The sequence below is a fragment of the Ranitomeya imitator genome, chromosome 6, assembly GCF_032444005.1.
Source record: "Ranitomeya imitator isolate aRanImi1 chromosome 6, aRanImi1.pri, whole genome shotgun sequence".
NCBI classification, from domain to species: Eukaryota; Metazoa; Chordata; class Amphibia; order Anura; family Dendrobatidae; genus Ranitomeya; species Ranitomeya imitator.
This window is the reverse complement of record NC_091287.1, coordinates 400,987,437-401,009,920: the sequence shown is the minus strand read 5'-3', so window position 1 is coordinate 401,009,920 and position 22,484 is coordinate 400,987,437. Positions and strand designations below refer to the sequence as shown.

The following is a 22,484-nucleotide window of genomic DNA, read 5'->3' as shown; positions in this document are numbered from 1 at the left end:
TGGAAAAAAACACGCAAAAACCGCGAAATAAACGCATGCGGATTTGTGGCAGAAATATCCGTTTTTGTCAGGAAGTTTCTGCAAGAAATCCTGAAAGTGTGCACATACCCTAATCATTCAAATTACTCCATGCCCAGTGCCAACCCTTGGACTTCAGTGATGTCTGTTGACCATGGCTGATGAAGACATAGGGGCGCTGAGCAGGCTTTAATAAACACCTATGGCAACTAAAACTAGGCCGGAAATGAGGATGGATGCACTGACTAGGAATCTCTAGTTGCTGTGCACTTGTAGATTAGCTTATATAAAAGATTTCAAATTCATCTGCTCAGGAATGGAAAATTCATTTGTTCAGCAAAAGCCATGTTTGAACTTCTGATTAGTCCGTAACCCTGACCGGTTCCCTTTAAATGCAACTATAACCATTAATGATCATCCTTAACAGGCTGCGTCTATGGTCAGCCTAGGAATATTGCTCAGTAATTCTTGTAACCCTTTCCTTACATAAAAACTATTGCCCCCCATTTCGGGGGCAAGGTGTATGGGGCGGGCTATAGTAGGTGCTGGTTGTGTTATATAGCAGTGATGTGAGCTAGCTCCAATCCAAGCTGTTTAATCACAGACAAGCAGCTTTTAAGTAGCGCCAGCCCAAGGAGGAGCCCGAAGTGCAGTCTTTGAGTAAGTGCATCTACCCATAAAAAAAAAAATTAAAAAAAAAGTATGTACCCCAGTAAAAACTACAGCTCCTCACAAAAAGAAACAAATCAAAATCAACAAGCCCTCACATAGCTCCACAGAGGAAAAATTGAAAAAAAAAGCCATTGCTCTAAGAAATGGTTACACAACCCTTTTTTTTCAAACATTTTCAGCACTTGCAAAAAAAACAAACAAACTAAGTTTGGCATTGTCTCAGTCACATGGACCCGGAAAATGTTGATGCAAGGTAATTTTTACCACATAATAAACATCGTCAAAACAAAAAATGGTTCTCAAAAAGGGAACCTTTTAACGGATTCATGTCACCCAGACTAAGCTGCACAACTGCAGCTAGGTATATCTTTCTCCGATTTGCTCCGGAGTTTCAGAGAAAATACGGTGTAGTGATCCAGGTGGAGACCACAGCAAAGACTAGTCCAGCGCCGCACCCAGCTGACTTCCCAGCACCGCTACAGTTGACTCACCGGTCTCTCAGATAGCGAGATACCTGTAAAACTGGCCTCTAGTCTCGTCTCTAGCGATGTTCCCTGGCTGGACCTTCAAACTAGATGTTCTCTGAAACACTAGAGTATTTCAGAGTACAATATACCTAGTTGCAGTCTGGCACCATGGCTCTGATTCATGCTGCCTGTGTGGTTTGTACGGCATGAATCAGTGGACAGGTTCGCTAATGTTTTCTAGTAATATGTTTGATATTATAAATGGCGCCATTTAAAACTACAACTCATTCTGCAAAACTAGAAGCCCTCGTTTGGCCATGTTGGCAGATAAAATAAAGTTATTGGATGACTCTTGGAAGGAGGGAGGGAAAAAAAAACAAAAAGAAAAATAGTTCGACATGGGCGGAAAGAGGCTTGACACTTGGGGATAGACTTTGCTGTGTTAAGAGTGTCGATTTGTTTACTCAAACTGTGGATTATGTGCCGCCATTTCCAATAACATGCCATACCATGCCAGGCGGTGAAAAAAGTGCTGGATACATAAACATGCCCATTTTATTTACACGCCAACCTGTCGCAGAGACCATCAAAGTCATTGGAGAAGTGTGGTGTGCGTTTCATCCTGGCAGATCAGAGAACATAGACTATGCTGCAATGTATCGTCTTACAGACACCATTACAGAAGTGAACGGAAGAATAATTACACTATACAAAAAGTGTACTATAGCATCTGCGTATGCCAACATCTAGACTAAAATTAGTTATATAGGAATCTAATGCCACAAAAATAAAAGAAATACAAACTATGGCTCCTGTCATCAAGATGCCATATATACCAAGGAGACGGCCAAGTGAGAGATCAAATGACTGGAAACTGAAAAGCAACTGGAGATCCATTAATAAATAATGTTTAATTACCAGAGCGAAAGAACAATGAGCAACAAAGCTCCTACTGACCAGACCCAGCGTAATAGAATTTCCTATGGCCCGGCATTAATTCTCTAATGTTATAGCCAGAATACAAATAACGCAGTCTGGTTGAGGTGACGAAAACTGGGAAAAATTCCTGGGAAGAGCCTGGCTTCAATGGGCACAGGACAATGCTCCGACCCCTCTGTTCTAAGGATTTGGTGAAGAATCAGTCGCTAGGTCCAAGTACATGGCATTTTCTTGCACTATAATGTATATAAAAAGGTTTTTCACTTTTTCTGTGCAGTTTTACTCAATCTTCACCGCAGGGAAATTATTAATTTGGCCAAACAGACTGAAAAGTGAATGACGAGCCAAGACGTTTACAAGAAGGTTCTTGCCCGAGAATAAGCTGCAGTCACACACATTATTCCTACAGGGTCGTTATAGCCTCGCTGAATGGCTTGTCATGAATAAACCCTTCTGTCTGGCCTATTAGTAGTTTAGCTGTGTACTCCGGAGAACAGCTTTCCAGATTGTCTAGATTAACTCTTTCTGACCACAATGCTCATTGTAATTTCTCCATTCACAGACTAAGCCCAGAAAATAATAATTCTCTCATGTTGGGAGTTCCTCATTTCACTCCTCTTCGGTACCCACCATTTTAAAATAAGAAAAAGGTTTTGCACATTGGATATATATCTTACAAATTGTGTAAGGTGAAAATACATTCAGAGCTACTCTACCTGTGTTTCTTGATGCCATTCGATGTGGCGTCTCCTCCGCCGGGCTTCTTCTCATCTGACATGTTGGCTTTGTGGAAGTTAAACTCCAAACTCTCTTCTGCTGAAGAATTTCCAACAGTCTCAAATCCAGTCAAGGAATGATCAGACTCTGAATCTAAAAAAACAGTTGTGTGAATGAGATGTACGCTGCAACTACTGAAAACTTCTCACATTCACTGAGCACTGAAACTCGAGGAGGTTACTTTGTTTTTCGACAAGCTCCATTCATTAACAGATGCATCTCACATCAGCTCTTCACGTTATATAGGGGAGAAAAGGAGCAAACACTCCAGTATTATAAATAAATAAATATATTATTATATATATTATTATATACATTATATATATATATATATCACATATACACACATTATATATATATATATATATATACACACACACACACACGTACGTGTGTGTGTGTGTGTGTGTGTGTGTGTGTGTGTGTGTGTGTGTGTATACACACATATATATACACACACACATATATATATATATATATATATATATATATATATATATATATATATATATATACACATATATACATACATACATACATATATACATATATACACACACAAATATATTTATACATATATATATTAGCTATTGAACCCGTTCTACGCCCGGGTGGCGAGCATTTATATTGGTATATGGTCTCCATCATGTGCTGCTGCCATCCTGCGCCCGTTCTGTCATGCGCTGCTGCCATCCTGCGCCCGTTCTGTCATGCGCTGCTGCCATCCTGCGCCCGTTCTGTCATGCGCTGCTGCCATCCTGCGCCCGTTCTGTCATGCGCTGCTGCCATCCTGCGCCCGTTCTGTCATGTGCTGCTGCCATCCTGCGCCCGTTCTGTCATGTGCTGCTGCCATCCTGCGCCCGTTCTGTCATGTGCTGCTGCCAACCTGCGCCCGTTCTGTCATGTGCTGCTGCCATCCTGCGCCCGTTCTGTCATGCGCTGCTGCCATCCTGCGCCCGTTCTGTCATGTGCTGTTCCCATCCTGCGCCACTATTGTATTATATGCCCCCCATAAGACGCTCCAGTGTGTATGCCCCCGTATGCTGCTGCCATATAAAAAAAAAAAAAAAAAATACCATACTCACCTATCGTCCGACTCCACTGCAGGTGTGTCTTCAAGGCGATTCCGCGCTTTCCGGCGCCATTTTCTTGAAGACACACTCCGGCTCCTCTGCCTGTGACTGGACTCTGTCACAGCAGAGGAGCCGGGAGATGGAGCCACACGCAGCGCTGGAACGGAGGACAGGTGAATATACTTACCCTCCCTCCTGGCGCATCCACGGTCCCGGACTCTCCGGTATGCGTTCAGTGCTTACGCATACCGCGATCTCCTGGGAGCGTCACTCTGTGGGGGCCAGACTTGCGCCTGCGCAGTCTATAAAGGCTTCGGACAGAGTGACGCTCCCAGCGTTATATTATAGATAGATAGATATTATACACACATACACATATATACATACATATATATATTATATCTTCATGTATGCTGGGCCAGTTGCTTGACTTACACAATGAACATATTTAGGCAAGTAAGAGACCAATTTTCCCTATTTTCTTAAGCATGCACAATTGAAGATGGACTACTGGCCATTGTTGAGGTCTATTAGAAATGCTGCTTTTTGTATAAGACTCTTGACCTCTCAAAATCGTTCTCAGGTCCTCTTCTAATAACTCGTAGAGGACTTTTAGCACAAACTATTTACCAGACTCATTATTTGCAATTTACTGAAGTCAGTTTTTTTTTTCACTTGAGATTTTTTTGTTTGCAAAAATGTTTTTTGTCTAACAGCTTTTTTTTTTTTTTTCTTTTTTTTTTTAAGAGCAAACAATGTTGAAAAACTTTTTTCACCTTTTCTTAAAAAAGCACCAAATTAAAAACTTTGCCAGAAGCTTTAATCCACACAGGTGGGTCCCCAGCAGCTTCTCCCCACCCGCTGCCTTGAATTGACAGGTCTCTGCCTATGTGCAGGACAGAAGGGGGGAGAAGCCGCTTGGGCCCTGGAGGCTATTAAAGTGCGTTTTTCTCCGACACACCCTGGCTGGGATCATACAACCCATTCCCGATACATGCTGCACAATTCATGGCAGCATGTATCTGCTGCAAGGGTCTCTAATATCTCTGCTTACAATTAGCGACTTATTATTCTAGTCGGTTCTCATAATACTATCCAAATACAAATTCTCCAATAGACCAAAATATATGTGCATGCTACATTTACGTTAATACACATGGACGGCACATTTCTGAGTCTCTAAATACAATTTGAATTAATACACCATTTTTATACACAAATGGCGGCTACGTCAAATACACAACTTATCTCCTCCTACAGAATTAAGAGAACATGATATATTCATGTAGCCAAAACCACAGGCTTCATGAATAAAAGTCCATCTCTGTTATTTTAGCCAGGTATGTGTTAAATGCTGAAACATTGCAGCTTTTCGGAGAAAACATACATTTCAAAGAAACCCAAACCGCATAACGGCCACCGACTAGAAAGGATCAGTGGTACTCAGCAGCTTCTTTCTGCCCAGCTCCAGGAGACTGACAGCTCTCTTCCTATACATACAAATACAGAGTCACTTTGGAGAAGCAGTGAGAAGCTGTGGGTGACCAGCCCCTCGAACTGGTCAGCCCTGTCTCCTTTTCCCTGGCTGGTATCTAAATACAATTCTAAGGACAAAGAAAATAAAAGGGGAATAGAAAACTAAATTAAAAATGTTAAAATTCATGACAAAATACTATCATTTTCCATAATTCCACTGAAATCACCATTTGTAAGAGTAATTTCCATAATGGGAAACATTAAGCCTTCATAATCATTATATAAAAGGTTACCAGTAAAGTTACTGGCATTCCTTTCCTTGTATCTCTACATCCTCATGTGAAAATGGAACCAAACTGCACAAAGCTGATTTCAAAAACAAACAAAGACGACCTAGTAGAGAGAAGATAAGACCTAGTAAGGCAGATGAATAATGTTACCCGAGATGGCATCGTAGAATTCATCCTCGCTGAGAATACTGTGGTGTGGAGGGCTTCCTTTAACCAGTGACTGCTCTAATTCGTGGTGTTCAGTAGCCAAAGTCTGTAACGCCTCTGATAAGATCTTACTTCTTTCTTGCTCGTGTTCTAGTTTCAGATTTCTCGCCTATATTGGAGTAAGAACATTCCTATGTTAGTTCATTACCTGTAAGGTAAATGAAGGCGACAGATGAAGTAAAGCAAAAGGATCCATCCTAAATGCAGAGCGAAGAGCACTATTCTGCCGTCCAGCATTGCTCCACTTTACCCAGTGCACCCTTCCGATTTTAAGTGGTGCAATTGTTCTGTGTTACTGTAAAAATAAACTTCTTCGGAAAATAAATTAAATATAAAATTACCGTAAATGGACAAAACATTTTATGTTCTGCCGTGCTTATAGGTTTCCATCAATTTCAGAAGAACAAGTAACAATATCAAAGCTTAAAAAAAAATGTAGGCGTATCATAATCACAATGGGCATGTGCAGAAGTTTATTTTTTCGGACTATAAGACACAGTTTTTCCCCAAAAATTTTTGAATGAAAATGGGGGTGTATCTGATAGTGGGAATATACTTACAAGTAGTGTGGTAGCAGCAGGAGTTGCGCGATTCTGCGGCGGTCCAACGGTGCAGGGCAATTATCACACCACTCCCTTCACAAGTTGGTGCAGCAGTATTCGGCGATACGGGGTCTCTGCCGACATTTTGTGAAAGCCCGGAGACCCCGCACTTCCATTGCTGGAAGCAGCACATGTCTCGGCAACGAGATCTCGTCCTGAGATCTCTGGAGATGAGATCTTGGTGCCAAAATCTCAACCTGCGCATGCACCGCCCCCTGTGGCGATTGCAAAAACCAATGGTGGCCAGTGGAAAATTACCTCTAAATAAAGTGCAGAGTGCGCAGCTCCTGGAAGGGCTGCAGGGAAGGGGGGTGTGCCCGGCCCATCATACGTTTCAGTACTGCCTTCATTAGAGGTAATTTTCCACTGCCCACCATTGTTTTTTGCTGGGGCAGCATTATGTGATTCAATATAAGCTTTAGGCTATGTGCACAAGTCCAGAATTGCCGTGGAAATTTCCACGGCAATTCCGCAACTGTAAAACGCATGCGGAATTGGGATGCGTTTCCCTCTAAACACTAGCGCTTTACAAGCGTAATTAGCTTGCAGAATGCTAGCGTTTTTCCAAGCGATCTGTAGCATCGCTTGGAAAACTGATTGACAGAAAAGGTAAAGCATCAATAGTAAAAAGATAGAATGTTAAAAGAAATTTAAAAATCGTGATATTCTCACCTTCCGACGTCCCCTGCAGCCTTCCTGCTCCTCGCGATGCTCCCAGCAGCTTTCCCCAGATGACAGGTCATTGCCGCAAAGCATCCCTGGGAACGGAAGCATCGCGAGGAGTGGGAAGGCTGCCGGGGCCGCCGGAATGTGAGAATATCATGATTTTTTATTTCAAAAATGTTTTTCTTTTTTTTACAGGGATATGGTTCCCAGGGTCTGGAGGAGAGTCTCCTCTCCTCCACTCTGAGTACCAACCGCACATGATCCGCTTACTTCCCGCATGGTGGGCATAGTCACATGCAGAATGCAAGCGGATCAATGCATTCCTATGTGTGCGGAATCCCCGCGATTCCATAAAAAGAATAAACATGCTGCATTTGTTTCCGGAATGCAATTCCGCCGTGGAAAAAAACACAACATGTGCACAAAAATTGCAGATTGCATTCTAACAATAGGATACTTAATGTAAGCTTTTTTTCGAGGTTTTATAGCGAAAAACCGCAAAAAAAATGTGAAAAATCCTGAACATGTGCACATAGCCTAATACTTACCATATGGGGCCAAAACGGAGTAGTGTTATACTTGTTGTGCAGACCACAATATGTGATTTATTATGAAGTGATACATAGGTTTATCATTCTGTGCAATTGCTCTCATTGCTCTGGGTGGTTGTTTGTGGGGGTGCGTGTGCCTTTTCTGTTAACGGCATATTTGTATAATTGTGGTGTAAATGTAGTATCATTTCCTGTTTCCATGGTTTATGGTGTCAATTTTACATTTTTTCATATAATAAAGTATATTATTATACCAATTATTATACATTGGATTTGTACATCATTGCTCCCTTTGGTAGCTATTTTTCCGGGGTTAAAGTGGCCTAGGTCAGAGTATACCCTGGGCATATTCTGGCCTAGGCTAAAATATATCCCTCCAAGCCCGAATATTGGTGTGGTTTTCCTGCTCACCCACCCAAATCACATAATAGTTGTCCCGTGTATTGGGACCTTTAGGACAGGGACACACGGCAACTTTGTAAGCGATTGTTGCATGTGACTTTAAACGTTTATAATGTAGCAAGGACTTGCTAGTCTAAGGCAAGGGGTAAAGGCAAACACTGATAACATTAACATTAAAATGATCATGCCTCCTTTCAAGATAAAGTGCATGTTCTGTTGTTGACTGCAGATTGAAGCTTGCAGGATAGGTCAAACAATCCATAGAGTCAACGACTTGTGTGGATGACAACGTCACAGTTCAACAGATTGGCACTACGGCAGGAAAGACACACCAATATTTGGGAATTGAGGGGTATAGTTTAGCCTAGGCTAGAATATACCCGGGGTATCCTCTGGGCTAGGCCACGTTAAAGGGAACCCGTCACCCCCAAAACGGAAGGTGAGCTAAGCCCACTGGCATCATGGGCTTATCTACAGAATTCTGGAATGCTGTAGATGAGCCCCCGATGTAACCTGAAAGATGAGAAAAAGAGGTTAGATTATACTCACCTGGGCGGCAGTCCGATCCGATGGGCGTTGCGGTCCGGTCCGGGGCCTCCCATCTTCTTACGATGATGTCCTCTTCTTGTCTTCACGCTGCGGCTCCGGCGTACTTTCTCTGTCCTGTTGAGGGCAGTGCAAAGTACTGCAGTGCATAGGCGCCAGGGAAAGGTCAGAGAGGCCCGGCACCTGCACACTGCAGTACTTTGTTCTGCCCTCAACAGGACAGACAAAGTACGCCTGCGCCGGAGCTGTGGTGTGAAGACAAGAAGAGGACGTCATCCTATGAAGAAGGGAGGCCCCGGACCAGACCGCGACGCCCATCGGACCGGACTGCAGCAGGGAACGCCCCTGGGTGAGTGTAATCTAACCTCTTTCTCATCTTTCAGGATACAGCATTCCAGAATGCTGTAGATAAACGACTGATGCCGGTGGGCTTCGCTCATCTTCCATTTTGGGGTTGACAGGTTCCCTTTAACCCAGGCATAGTCTGGCCCAGGCTTTTTTTTACGCCTCGGGGGGTATATTCTGGCCTGAAGGGGTATAATGTGGCCTAGGCCAGAATATACCCCGTGGTATATTCTGGCCTAGGCCACTTTAACTCTGGGTATAGTCTGGGATAGTTTATATTCTGGCCTGTTACATCGGAGGCTACCGCATCACAGCAATGGATGTGAGGAGGATCCGGGCTTAAAGAAAATGTCGGCGGAGCCCCCGCACCACCGAACCTGTCGCACCAGTGTACGATGGGAGTCATATCACTGCTAGAACACTCCCTGTGACCACGCTCCACCAGCGCAACCGATCTGACCCCCCCACCCCCCCAAAACCACCGCCACCCCCCGGTAAGCTGAATTCGGACTGTGAAATGGACCCCCATTTGACATTCTTTTTCCCACTATTTTCCTCCTGGACATTTGGGGTGCGTCTTATGGTCCGGTGCATTTTATAGTCCAAAAAATACAGTATTTCCTCCACAGCACTGAGACTAGTTTAAGGCTACATTTACACATTCAGTATTTTACATCAGTATTTATAAGCCAAAACCAGGGGTGAGTGAAAAATGGAGAAGTGGTGAATGTGGCTTTAGATTGGCTCATATAAAACTATAAATGCTGTATATATTAAACACTACGCACGCTACATTTACCTTAGTTGAAGTTTATTATTAGGAAATTTTCTTTATGGCTCATGCCCATGGCTGTATTATAATTAGTGTTATACATGTATATATACACACACATTTAGAAAAAGTCAGAGGTACATGAAAATAAATAATCAAAAAATCATTTGTATATATTGGATCATTGCTGATTATAATGAAATGTTATTAGAAAAGTGAAATATAAAGCTGCACTTAGCGATAGCATTGGCATTTAGAGACAATATTTTTTTGCCATATGGCAAGTTCTGATAGAGGATAAGTCCTGTACCATATGTTCGTATATTTGTTTAAATCCATTTTATTTAGCGCATTACATTCCGCAGCACTTTACAGATATTGTCATCGCTGTCCCCATTGGGGCTCACAATCTAAACTCAAAACCAGTATGCCTTTGCAGTGTGGGAAAGAAGCCTAAGCACCACAAACACTGGTAGAACATACAAACTTCTTGCAGATGTTATCCTTGATGGGATTTGGACCCAGGACTTCAGCGCTGCAGAGCACCTGTGCTAACCACTGAACCACGGATATAAAATAAGTTTGACAAAAAGAGAAGCGATATCATGCTCTCTTGGACTCGGTATATACAGTCATGGCCAAAAGTATTGACGCCCCTGCAATTCTGTCAGATAATACTCATTTTCTTCCTGAAAATTATTGCAAACACAAATTATTTGGTATTACTATCTTCATTTAATTTTTCTTAAATGAAAAAACACAAAAAGAATTGTCCTAAAGCCAAATTGGATATAATTCCACACCAAACATAAAAAAGGGGGTGAACAAAAGTATTGGCACTGTTCGAAAAATCATGTGATGCTTCTCTAATTAGTGTAATTAACAGCACCTGTAACTTACCTGTGGCACCTAACAGGTGTTAGCAATAACTAAATCACACTTGCAGCCAGTTGACATGGATTAAAGTTGACTCAACCTCTGTCCTGTCTCCTTGTGTGTACCACTTTGAGCATGGAGAAAAGAAAGAAGACCAAAGAACTGTCTGAAGACTTGAGAAACCAAATTGTGAGAAAGCATGAACAATCTCAAGGCTACAAGTCCATCTCCAAAGACCTGAATGTTCCTGTGTCTACCGTGCGCAGTGTCATCAAGAAGTTTAAACCCCATGGCACTGTGGCTAACCTCCCTAGATGTGGACGGAAAAGAAAAATTGACAAGAGATTTCAACGCAAGATTGTGTGGATGTTGGATAAAGAACCTCGACTAACATCCAAACAAGTTCAAGCTGCCCTGCAGTCCGAGGGTACAACAGTGTCAACCCGTACTATCCGTCGGCGTCTGAATGAAAAGGGAATGTATGGTAGGAGACCCCGGAAGACCCCATTTCTTACCCCGAGACATAAAAAAACCAGGCTGGAGTTTGCCAAAACTTACCTGAAAAAGCCTAAAACGTTTTGGAAGAATGTTCTCTGGTCAGATGAGACAAAAGTAGAGCTTGGGCAAAGGCATCAACAGAGTTTACAGAAGAAAAAAAAAGAGGCATTCAAAGAAAAGAACACGGTCCCTACAGTCAAGCATGGCGGAGGTTCCCTGATGTTTTGGGGTTGCTCTGCTGCCTCTGGCACTGGACTGCTTGACAGTGTGCATGGCATTATGAAGTCCGAAGACTACCAACAAATTTTGCAGCATAATGTAGGGCCCAGTGTGAGAAAGCTGGGTCTCCCTCAGAGGTCATGGGTCTTCCAGCAGGGCAATGACCCAAAACACTTCAAAAAGCACTAGAAAATGGTTTGAGAGAAAGCACTGGAGACTTCTAAGGTGGCCAGCAATGAGTCCAGACCTGAATCCAGTAGAACACCTGTGGAGAGGTCTAAAAATGGCAGTTTGGAGAAGGCACCCTTCAAATATCAGGGACCTGGAGCAGTTTGCCAAAGAAGAATGGTCTAAAATTCCAGCAGAGCATTGTAAGAAACTCATTGATGGTTATCGGAAGCGGTTGGTCGCAGTTATTTTGGCTACAGGTTGTACAACCAAGTAATACTTTTGTCTGGCCCTTTTTTGGAGTTTTGTGTGAAATGATCAATGTTTTGCTTTTTGCTTCATTCTCTTTTGTGTTTTTTCATTTAAGACAAATTAAATGAAGATGATACTCATTTTTTTCCTGAAAATGATTGCAATCACAAATTCTTTGGTATTATCTGACAGAATTGCAGGGGTATCAATACTTTTGGCCATGACTCTATGCATTGCTACTATGGGAGAATATTTCAATACACCTTAAAGATTTGAAGGCACCATACGCCTCTCTGCACTTCAGTACAAATAAATGCTGTTGTGTACATGAGTCTTACCATGGCTATGTTCACACGTTGCATTTTTCACCTTTTTAATGCAAATTTTCACCTGCATTTTACAGTACCAGTAAAGTATGTGAGACTTCAGCAATCTCATGCACACAGCTTTTTTTGTCCTTGGTATTTTGAGAAAAACCTTGGTTTTTGCAGAATTCAGCATGTCACTTTCAGCATTATTTAACTATTGAAAGCAATGGGTGGTAGAAAAAATGCTGGAAAAACGATGAAAAACCGCAGGTATCAGTTTTTGTGGAATTTTGCGTGCCAAAACTTGATGAAGAATCAGATTCATTTTTTTGCACTAAATGTTATCAGCATGCACTAGAACACATGTGCCATGTCAAAAACAACAAAAAAAAGCAACAAAAACTAAGCAAAACCGTTTCTTATTGCCAAGAGAGCAGGTTTTACTGTAAACTGCAACACCAAGAAGGAAATGTGTGTAAGTGGGTGTATTTCCGCATGTGGCACTCAAATCGGTTTATTCAGTATGGAGTTTTAAAAATCTTTCTATTGTGCAATCATTTGCAAATCATTAACATGTCTATAGATGCTGTGAGTTTCATAATTCCATAATTTTTTTTCTACTTTGTGTTGCAATTTAAATGTTGAGAAGTGTAGATACAATGGAATAAGAGTCTAAAATCTCTGCTATCAGTGTTAGAAAAATATGTATCCATCTCCATTTGACCACTTTTCTACCATCTTTGTCGCAGTGAATAGTTCCTGGTAGAAATAAGTCAACAGCTCTTTAATCACTTGAAGATCCTGATTAATATTATGTACCCAAAAAAACATGCAACATATATTTTAGAAATTATATACCCACCTCTATCTAATATATAAAGCTGAATGTGTGTGTATATATGTGTGTATGTATGTCCGGGATTGGCATCTGCACCGTCGCAGCTACAGCCACAAAATTTTGCACAGTCACACGTCTGGACCCTGAGAGCGTCATAGGCTATGTTGTGAGGCGAAATTTTGACCCCGCGCGTTTCAATTAACCAAACAATTTTTCCCCTATCTACATAATGGGGAAAAAGTGAAAGGAAAAGTGTTGGAGGCAAATTGACAGCTACCAGATGTGAACAAGGGGGACTTAAAGAGTGAGAGCGATGGCGCCAAAGAGTATATACCAGGGGTGTCAAACTGCATTCCTCAAGGGCTGCAAACAGGTCATGTTTTCAGGATTTCCTTGTACTGCACAGGTGATAATTTATTCACTTACACACAATGATAACAGCACCTTGTGCAAAGCTAAGGAAATCTTGAAAACACGCATGGTTTGCGGCCCTCGAGAAATGCAGTTTGACACCCCTGGTATATACCGTACAGTTGCTAAGGTGGGGCCCCGACATGGGATACTCACCACGCACGGGGATATGAACACACACAAAATGCGCCACACACTACCACGTGCTTGAACACCTATCACCCTCAGCACACATTTTACCAAACATACACCAACCTCGCCACATAAAAGTCAAAACACAAAAGTTGCCGCGCAAAACTCGCCACATGCAAAACTAGGCTCACGCAAAACTCGCTACACGTGCAAAACTCACCTCACGGAAAACTCGCCACACGCAAAACTTGCACACGAGGAAAAATTGACACATGCACAAAAGTTGCAACACATGCAAAAGTTGCCTCCCAAAACTTGCACATACTCAAAACGCACCACACATAAAACTCGCCAAGCGCAAAACTCGCTATGCGCAAAACTGGCTACACTAACCTGTCACATGCAACTCGACACAAAAAGTTGCTACACGCATGTCGCCACACAAAACTCATCTCACAAAAGTCGCTACATGCATGTCGCCACATGCAACTCAACACACACAACTTGACACATGAAACTCGCCCTAAAACACACACACACACACACACACACACAAGTCTGGTATTATCCTTCAAAAATAAAAATCTGATTAATAAGCAGACAGACTACAAAAGCAACAAATGTACCATATAGGAAATCCGGCAGCTGTCAGTCACATGACCTGTCTATTATGTGTGAGCTAATATATACTGCCAGGGGGGGAAAGCTTCCTGTTGGCTGGGGATTTACCAGGCTGCCAATTTAGCTTACAAATACGGAGGTAAAAATACTGAGCAAATAACGTGTGAACGAGGTCTTATACAGGAGGAGATGACATACAGATACTGTATACAGGGGAGATGGCACACAGATATCTACTATATAATTGTCTAAGGGTCACTTCCGTCTTTCTGTCACAGATATTCATTGGTCGCAGCCTCTGTCTGGAATCCAAGTCCCTGAGTGGTCGCGGCAAAACAGCCACGATGAATCAGCGACGGGCACAGACCGGAAGAAAATGGCCGCTCCATACTCCCGCAGTCAGTGTCCCCGGCACCCGCTCCATACTCCCCACGGCGCAGTTCAGTGTCCCCAGCGCCCGCTCCATAATCCCCGCTCCATACTCCCCGCAGTCAGTGTCCCCGGCGCCTGCTCCATACTCCCCGCAGTCAGTGTGCCCGGCGCCTGCTCCATACTCCCCGCTCCACACTCCCCGCAGTCAGTGTCCCCGACGCCTGCTCCATACTCCCCGCTCCATACTCCCCGCAGTCAGTGTGCCCGGCGCCTGCTCCATACTCCCCGCTCCATACTCCCCGCAGTCAGTGTCCCCGGCGCCTGCTCCATACTCCCCGCAGTCAGTGTGCCCGGCGCCTGCTCCATACTCCCTGCTCCATACACCCCGCACCGCAGTCAGTGTCCCCGGTGTCCGCTCCATACTCCCCGCTCCATACTCCCCGCAGTCAGTGTGCCCGGCACCTGCTCCATACTCCCCGCGGCGCAGTCAGTGTCCCCGGCGCCCGCTCCATACTCCCCTCCGGTCACCGCTCACACAGGGTTAATGCCAGCGGTAACGGACCGCGATATGCCGCGGGTAACGCACTCCGTAACCGCTGCTATTAACCCTGTGTGACCAAGCTTTTACTATTGATGCTGCCTATGCAGCATCAATAGTAAAAAGATGTAATGTTAAAAATAATAAAAAAACAAAAAATCTGCAATTCTCACCTTCCGTCGTCGGAAGATGTGCTCGCGCCAGCCGCCATCTTCTGTTCCCAGAGATGCATTGCGAACTTACCCAGAAGACTTACCGGTCTCGCAAGACCGCTAAGTCATCTGGGTAATTTTGCAATGCATCTTGGGAACGGAAGATGGCGGCCGCATCGCACAGCTTCGCTGGTTCCCAGGGGTGAGTATATAACTATTTTTTATTTTAATTTTTTTTTTTTTTTTTTTTTTAACAGGGATATGGTGCACACACTGCTAAATACTGCGTGGGCTGTGTTAGATACGGCGTGACTGGGCAGTATACTACGTGGCTGGGCAGTATACTACGTGGCTGGGCAGTATACTACGTGGCTGGGCAGTATACTACGTCGCTGGGCAATATACTACGTGGACATGCATATTCTAGAATATCCGATGCGTTAGAATTGGGCCACCATCTAGTAGTATATATGTGTTTGTGTCATCTCCTGTATATAGTATATACATGTAGGTCATCTCCTCCTGTATATAGTATATACCTGTGTGTCATCTCCTCCTGTATATAGTATATACGTGTGTCATCTCCTCCTGTATATAGTATATACGTGTGTGTCATCTCCCCTGTATATAGTATATACCTGTGTGTCATCTCCCCTGTATATAGTATATACCTGTGTGTCATCTCCCCTGTATATAGTATATACCTGTGTGTCATCTCCCCTGTATATAGTATATACCTGTGTGTCATCTCCTCTGTATATAGTATGTACCTGTATGTCATCTCCCCTTTATATTAGTATATACCAGTGTGTCATCTCCTCCTGTATATAGTATATACCTCCTCCCCGCAACTCACAATGGGGCAGCGGATGCGTTGTAATAATGCATCCGCTGCCCCCGTTGTGCTGTGTTTTCACAGGACGCTAGTGTGAAAGGAGCCTAAGCCCTATTAAAGGAAAACTACTTAAACAGGCCACAGGTTTCAAACAAAATAGGATAGAAAGGATCTATCTGCTGCCAAAATATATCAAATCGTGCAACACCTTAGACAAGGTATGAAAACATTAGATATTTCACAAAAACTTAAAATCTCTTCACAATACGATGATCACGCTTCAGCTGATAGAGCAGAGATGGGTTTAGTGCAGATAAAAGGCATAATGAAGAATGTTTCTGCGAGACTAATTAATCGCATTAAGAGAGCAGCTGCTAAAATACCATTACAATGCAGCAAACAGATATTTGAAGCTGCTCGTGCCTCTGGAGTCCTGTCAATTTCAAGGTGTAGGATCCTCCAGAGGCTTGCAGTTCTGAATAAACCTATTATTCAGCCACCCCTAAACAATACTAAAGTAGAGATGAGCGAATTTGCTCGGGTTACCTCTTATTCGGCAAGCTAATGCTCTTGCTGAATAAGGCTGCTTTCACAAATCAGTTTTTTTGTTTCAGGCTAAATCCGGGAAATTTGCTAAAAAAACGGATCCGGCGTAAAAGAAAGTAAGAAAGAGAGCGAGAGAAAGAGAGAGAGAGAAAGAGAGAGAGAGAGAGAGAGAAAGAGAGAGAAAGAGAGAGAAAGAGAGAAAGAGAGAGAAAGAGAGAAAGAGAGAGAAAGAGAGAAAGAGAGAAAGAGAGAGAAAGAGAGAGAGAAAGAGAGAGAGAAAGAGAGAGAGAAAGAGAGAGAGAAAGAGAGAAAGAGAGAAAGAGAGAAAGAGAGAAAGAGAGAAAGAGAGAGAAAGAGAGAAAGAGAGAGAGAGAGAAAGAAAGAGAAAGAGAGAGAGAAAGAGAGAAAGAGAGAGAGAGAGAAAGAGAGAAAAGAGAGAAAGAGAGAAAGAGAGAAAGAGAGAGAGAGAGAAAGAAAGAGAAAGAGAGAGAGAAAGAGAGAAAGAGAGAAAGAGAGAAAGAGAGAAAGAGAGAAAGAGAAAGAAAGAGAGAAAGAGAAAGAGAGAGAAAGAGAGAAAGAGAGAGAGAGAGAAAGAGAGAGAAAGAGAGAAAGAGAGAAAGAGAAAGAAAGAGAGAGAGAAAGAGAGAGAAAGAGAGAAAGAGAGAAAGAGAAAGAAAGAGAGAGAGAGAAAGAGAGAGAAAGAGAGAGAAAGAGAGAGAGAAAGAGAGAGAAAGAGAGAAAGATTTTTTTTCCCATGCCAGAATCAAAAACAAAGCTCCTGGGCATGCTCAATGTGTAAGAACGGATTCGGTAGCCAGAAACGTTCATTCACACATCGGTTCCATGCGTTTATTGCCAGAAACGTCCCTTCAGGCTTTTTCGCCGGACACAAAAAACGTTGCAGTGATTCCAAAAAAACTGGATCCGGCGTAAGAAAAAAACGTATTCGGATTGTGCCTGAAACTGCCGGATTGTGCCTGAAAGAAAAAACCTGATGTGTGAAAGCAGCCTAAGCTGCAGAAGGAACCCGGCTTCCTGAATCGCGCCGGCCGATCACCTAATCGGCACCGCAGCTGCATTTGTCGTGGGACACCAGTGATCGTCAGCACTCCGACATTGTTGTGATTCGACGACTCTGGGCCAAATCGCTGTTGCATGACTAGGAAGGTGCCACGCCACATGTCAGAAATGATTTTGGTAAGTGGTCTGATGCGCCAGTGAACCTCTAAATGTAGGTGCATTGTTTTACAATTAATTTTTTTCTTTCTTTCCCCCTCCACAGTGAAGAGAATAAGAATCCGTTGGCGTTCGATGAAGGATCGCTTCAACAAGGACATGAGAGAGGAGATTTAGGTTAAAAGTGGTGCTGCTGAAATGCTAAGGATATACAAATACCAGCGTTACCTTGCTTTTCTGAGGCCTGCGCTTGCTCAGCAAACTTGAGTATCTTTTGTGTTGTCTTACTATTTAAACTTTTTTTTTTTTAAACTAATGTTTTATTTTGTTTTCCACACAGAACCTGGTGCAGCACAACACAACCTGGAACATCCTCTGTTGAAGAGGCCCCTCATCAACAAGCCACCGAACAGAAGCAGTCTCAATCATAAACCAGCGATGCAGCAGCCTGGCAGGCTTCACAGGCTGGGGAACAGGCAGCCGGTCCATCTGGTTTTCCCCTCTCCCAGCCCTCTGCTTTTGTTGGGTCTTCTCGTCAGCAGCGGAGGGCCTAGGAGAGGCCAATCATGCCCGAGTTTATGCACTTAAGCTCGGTCTTCCAGGATGAGATTAAGGTGCTTGGTGACAGACAGAAGAGTGGGTTCAACCAGGTGAACACACTTCTACAGGATGTCAACAAACGCCTTGACCCCCTGGAAGCCAACCTTGAGACCGCGCGACATTTGTTTTGCTGCAATAGAGCGGGATTTGTCGGAAAACCTTACGCCTCAACTCCAGATGAATGTCATGCAGGCCTGCCAGGCTGCTTACAGCCACGCATTGCAGCAGCAGCAGTCCCAAGCTACAATCCACAGGTCGGAGGATATTACCAGCAGCCAAACATCTACTTTCCAACTCCCACAGCACCGAATTATCCACCACCACTGCCTCCAGTTCACAGATCCACCACGATGCAGAGTTCAGCACCCCTGCAGCCAGCACCATCCACCACGCTTCAGAGTTCAGCACCCCTGCAGCCAGCAGCATCCACCACGCGGCCGAGTTCAGCACCCCTGCAGCATCCACGATGCTGCCCAGTCCAGCACCACGCCAGAAGACTGGTACAGAGGCCACCACTCCCACTCGGTCAAGAAAACAAAGGACAAAAACAAAACATATTGCCACCAGGATGAAGACCCGGAGCCAAAAAAACCCTGCCAAAATTGGACCTACCACCTCCACCCTCAATTACTAATGTGTCTCTGTTTTCAAATGTGTCACTCACTACATTTGTCTCTGTCCCTTCCAGTTTGTCTATCCATTCCCATAATTCCACTGTCGTCAACTCCCAATGTGTCCAGTCCCACACATGATCCAATCCTTCAATTTGTTTTCCCTTCCCCTGTAACCCCTTCCTCATCAACTACAACCAAATCCTCAGCACCACACCCACAAGGTACACCACATCTCACCCTCACATAGACCCAGATCTTAAAACCTATTTTTTTTGTTAAATAAAATTTTTATTTTGTTTGCACAATTTCTGTATTTTCTTGGTCTATATGTGCCGCCGCAAACACACACATTTGTGTATTGTATTATTGAGGGAACTTGTAACGGGTGTTTTACTGGAGGTCTGATTATTTAAGTCAGCAAACATTACAGGAACATTTTAACATTACAGGTAAATTTTAAAATTACAAGAACATTTTACTTAGTGGCTTAACCCCTTAATGACCGCCAATACGTCTTTTAACTGACCTGAGATATAATAGAATAGCCTCCCCATACAGATGACAATCCAGCTTCTGTCGGTTGTACACTATAGCTGAAAACTTGCTGTACCAGCCACGATCAGTATTTGCACCATCTAAATCTGTTTAACCCCTTAGATGCTGCTGTCAATAGTGACTACATCATTATAAATGGTTAACAGAGTGTGGGGGCTTCTTTGTCACAATTGGTGCCCTCATATCATGATTTTGTTGTCCTGATGTTTGCGGTGGCAATTCATGACCAAATAGCGGCCTTAGAGTCTGACGGCTGTAGTAATCTGTTTAGAAGTTAGCAACATTTAGGTGGTAAAAATACACATTTTCATTTCTGTCATACCACTTTGCATTAATTCCTGTAAAGCACCTGAAGGGTTAATAAACTACCTGACAGCAGTTTTCAATATGTTTAGGGGTGCTGTTTTTAAAATGGTATCACGTTTGTGGGTTTCCTAATATATGGGACCCCTAAAGTCACTTCAAACATGGATAAGTCCCTAAAAAAATAAATTTTGTAAATTTCTTTGAAAAAATGAAAAATTGCTGCTACATTTTTAAACCTCCTAAAATGCTAACAAAATAAAATAACATTTTACAAATGGTGCTGATGTAAAGCAGACATGTGGGAAATGTTATTTATTAATGGTTTGCTGTTGTATGACTATCTGGATTAAAGGGATAATCATTCAAATTTAGAAAATTGCTAATTTTTTAACATTTTTCTCAAATTTTTTATATTTTTTATAAATAAACACAAAAAATGTTGAAGAAAATTTACCATTATCATAAAGTATAATGTGTCACGAAAAAACAATCTCAAAATCACTGGGATTTGTTGAAGCGTTGCAGAGTTATTACCACATAAAGTGACACTGGCCAGATTTCAAAAATTTGGCTCGGTCACTAAGGACCATTCCGTCTTGCCATGTCACACGTCCATTATCAGAAACAAAGTAAGCAGCAAGCTTATCGCTCATCGGGGCAACTTCCACTCAAGTCCTCAGAGGGTGATGTTGGTAATCCTGGAATGTAACAGGTTCCTTAGGTTCTAAGTTGGGTCGCTCTTTTGCCAGGATGTATTTGTGCATAACACACGCTTTCACAACCTCATCAATTGTCTAAATTTTTAGACTGATGGCCGTTCCCCAAAATATACCTTTAGATACCAGCAATCCAAAGGAACACTCCACAGTTCTTCGTGCCTTTGTCAGTCGATAGTTCTAAATCCGTTTGGTGTGATTCAAGTCCCGACTTGAGTACGGTTTTATGAGGTTGGCACACATTTGAGACACCTCATCCCCAACAAACGGCATTGGTGGTCCTTCAGTGTTCGGAAGAGATTGTGGCTGTGGAAAATTGAAATCATACAAACGTTGGCCCATGTCAGAGGTTTTGAAAGTCAGTCATTTCCTCGTCCAAATGAGCCAACGTCCACAGCGACAAATCGACATTCAGCATCTGCAATCGCCATGAGAATAGAAAAGTATTTTTTGTAATTAAAATACTCGGTTCCACTTCCAGCTGGTTTCATAATCCGAATGTATTTGCCATCCACAGCCCCCAGTGTTAGGAAAATTACAAATGTCCTGGAATTTTGCAGCATTTTCCAGCAAGAGTTCATTTGTGGGTTGGGGAGGAATTCTTGGCACAGAATGTCACACAATGCACGGCAGGTGTCTCCAACAATCCCAGAAAGACTGTCCACCCTAACCTGGAATTGGAAATGTAGCGATCTTAAGGTCTCTCCGGTAGCCAAGAATCTGCCAAATATAAAATGGAAAAATATGTTCCGACATACTCGTGTACTAAAAAAAAACACTTCTCCGGGTTTTCACGCAACTCATTGTACAACGAGTGGTAGGCTCCACGGCTCTCTGAGTTCAAGGATAGGGTGTTGCCAGTAGCGACGACGACGTCTTCAGTCTTTCTCCTCCTTTCTTCCTCATAAGCCACAGCAAAAGCTAAAACCAATTTCAATTGTAAATCCAGATTATCATGGAAGCTGTCCATGTCAAGATCCATTTTGCAGCTGGACACAGTAGCCAAAGATGACAATTTCATCAGTGCAGTGTGCCTATATATACACAGAAATCCCATGAGCCACACCTATTGGGTGCCTTATGTCAATGAAAAATCTACTGTAAAAGCATTGGAAATATCGAATGCATGCGCATAAACGCATGCAAACGCAAATGTTTTTTTGTCATCATGCGTAAGATGCGGATAAAACGCTGCATAAGCATGCATTTGCGTATACAGATGATAAGCTGCGCAAACAAATGCTAATGTGAACCTAGCCTAAAGGAGTGTCAGAATCTGTTCCCATCTTGATACACTAGCACGGTCAGCAAATGTGCCAATTTTGTCCATAGAGTCACATGTACCCAGGATATGACAACAGAGTGCACCTAGTGAATATGCCATAGTCATAGATTTTGACACAAAGAAAAAAAAAACTAGTAGTAGTCAAACGCGCGTAGGGGCTGGCAATCCTCACATCCACACCACGACTGACATGGGTAAGGTCCAGTCCGGTATACCTTCCGTGACAGCTATTTTCACATAGGTTCCCAGTGGGACTAAATGAGAGTTTTTTTAACTTTTGATATACTTATCTTGTGCTTTGAACCTTGGACCTTAAGTCGTACTAACTTTTTGGTGTGGTACGTGATTGTTACCTGTACCCTTCACATAAGTAACCCTACATGTATTATAGAATTTTACTAATTGCTTTTTTGATTGTATGTTACTACTTAATAAATGTTTGAAATATTTTATTGATCTATTTGGCAGCGTTTGGACTCCTTTTTTCTAATTGTTTATGCTGTTATTGGGAGTTTTGTCTGTCCTTGATTGGACGTTTTTGTGGCTCTGATCTAATTAATCATAGTAGTCAATATTTGTTGGTACGAAAAAACGGAGCATAAACATCCATAACACCATAGTTATTAAAAAGGTATAATGTTTATTTAGTAATTCTATCAAGAA

General features: G+C 42.8%; 1 protein-coding gene across 3 annotated transcripts in view; it reads right to left on the bottom strand.

Moving 5' to 3' along the window:
- OSBPL1A (oxysterol binding protein like 1A) overlaps positions 1 to 22,484 on the bottom strand; it is a 237,663-nt gene that overhangs the window by 77,749 nt on the left and 137,430 nt on the right. For all 3 annotated transcript variants that reach the window (XM_069731208.1, XM_069731209.1, XM_069731210.1), the window contains 2 exons: positions 5,863 to 6,028; positions 2,813 to 2,966 (listed from right to left, as the gene is read on the bottom strand). In XM_069731208.1, the coding sequence (XP_069587309.1) occupies positions 2,813 to 2,966; positions 5,863 to 6,028 (320 nt within the window). The remainder of the gene's footprint in view (positions 1 to 2,812; positions 2,967 to 5,862; positions 6,029 to 22,484) is intronic.